We start from the raw sequence: 1,759 nt of genomic DNA, 5'->3' as shown, positions 1-1,759 counted from the left end.
CAAAAATTATTTGCTCAATAAGTTAATTATTAATCACATTTTATTGACATATTTCCAGTTTAATATATCACGAAACGACATCGTGTCGTGCCTTTTAGCTTGAAATGAAATTATTTTAGTTACTGGTTGTTACTTAGCCAAATGTTGGAACCAGAAATCCACAAGTATCATTCATGCACGACGTGGTAGCAGCACGTCCTCATCCTCACCGACATTGAACCCATTTACGCATCTCCATCTTCCACCTATTCTTGTTACTGTCTATATATATATGTATATGTATATGTATCAATGAAGGCTCAATTGCAGATCATAAAGCGAACATGGCGAGAAACTCGCCGGGCCTCTTGCTATTTCTGCTTCTTGTTCTTGCTTCTCGTAACTCTCTTTCTCACTCGACTTCATTATACACTCTCTCTCTCACTCACTCACACACACACACACATAGATATACGTATTATATATTATATGGTAATAATAAAAATTTTCAAGTTGGGGTGTTTGGTTAATTTTGCAGAGGAAGAAATGATGACGGAAGGCAGGACGTGTCAGTCTCAGAGCCACGGTTTTCACGGTGCATGCTTAAGTCACCATAACTGCGCTGTGGTCTGCCAGAAAGAAGGCTTCTCCGGCGGTAAATGCCGAGGATTTCGCCGCCGCTGTTTCTGTACCAGGCTGTGTTAATCCGTTATGTATTTTACTTGGATCAATATATATCTGCCAACTACGTGACCCTCTTATATATAAATAAAGACCAAAGGGCACCAACTTGTTATTAATTACTATTTAAAATATTTAATGGGTGTGTGTGTGTATATATAGATATATATATATAAATATATATATACGCTAATTAATGTATATTTTATTTTTAGGCTTTAAATTTATTATGTCTAAATGTAGTGAAATTATTAAAATTGATTTTTAACCTAATATATTTCAAAATTTAGTAAATTTGTCAAAATATTTGTGGGTTATTATTTTAATTTTAGTAGTAAATTAAGAGTTTGTATAATTACTTAATACGTTGATATAATTAAGAAATTTAAATATATTTATTAACCACTATAGTATATTTAAAAAAAAAACTTTAGATAAGTTATGCACCTTGTCTTCAAGAGAGATATATAGTCTTGGATAGTTGGATACGTATACTAATATATTGTTCAAGGAAAACTCAAACTTATCATCTAATAAACCTATACACGTGTAAATATATATATATATATGTCATAAGTAAAATAATAAACGTTATAATTGTATTTATATAAATTGAAGTTTCGTAAAAATTAATTTCTATTTCGGCCCGTTGGATATATGTATACTTCTTCATCTGAGTAGAGTAAGTTGGTTCAAAGCCCTTTTCCCTCGGCTCTCTCTTTTGATTTTGAAAGCCAACTTTTTCTTCTCTCTTGTACAAAAACCCACTTAATATATGTATTACGAATTTCCTTAAAAGAATTTTAAGAGCAACCAATATATTATTATTATAAATTTTGCATGACATATTTGAACTGTACTGGAGTAAAATGTGATTTATTAAATTTTTTAATATTCAAAACTAATTTAATTAGTATGGACATATTTAAATCGTGTAGATTATATATTATTTATTAAAATTTAATAACTAAAACATGGAATTATTAGAAATTGTAGATTAATTTTATGAAGACTTCATCGTCAATGCGAGATTTCCCGACCTATTTGAATACAAGAAGGGAATGAAAAAAATAAAAAAAATAGAAAGAAAAATAAAACG

At 29.7% G+C, this 1,759-nt stretch overlaps 1 protein-coding gene across 1 annotated transcript; it reads left to right on the top strand.

The window, feature by feature from the left end:
- The first annotated feature begins 225 nt into the window (after nt 1–225).
- LOC110808639 (defensin-like protein 1) lies at nt 226–779 on the top strand. The gene is made up of 2 exons (XM_022034183.2): nt 226–378; nt 518–779. The coding sequence occupies exons 1-2, from the start codon at nt 324–326 to the stop codon at nt 682–684; spliced, it is 222 nt and encodes a 73-aa protein (XP_021889875.1). The 5' UTR covers nt 226–323; the 3' UTR covers nt 685–779.
- Nucleotides 780–1,759: the final 980 nt, after the last annotated feature.

This window comes from Carica papaya, chromosome 6 (genome assembly GCF_054855325.1).
Source record: "Carica papaya isolate Zhongbai chromosome 6, ASM5485532v1, whole genome shotgun sequence".
NCBI classification, from domain to species: Eukaryota; Viridiplantae; Streptophyta; class Magnoliopsida; order Brassicales; family Caricaceae; genus Carica; species Carica papaya.
The sequence above is the reverse complement of the archived record's forward strand: the minus strand, read 5'-3'. Positions and strand labels throughout refer to the sequence as shown.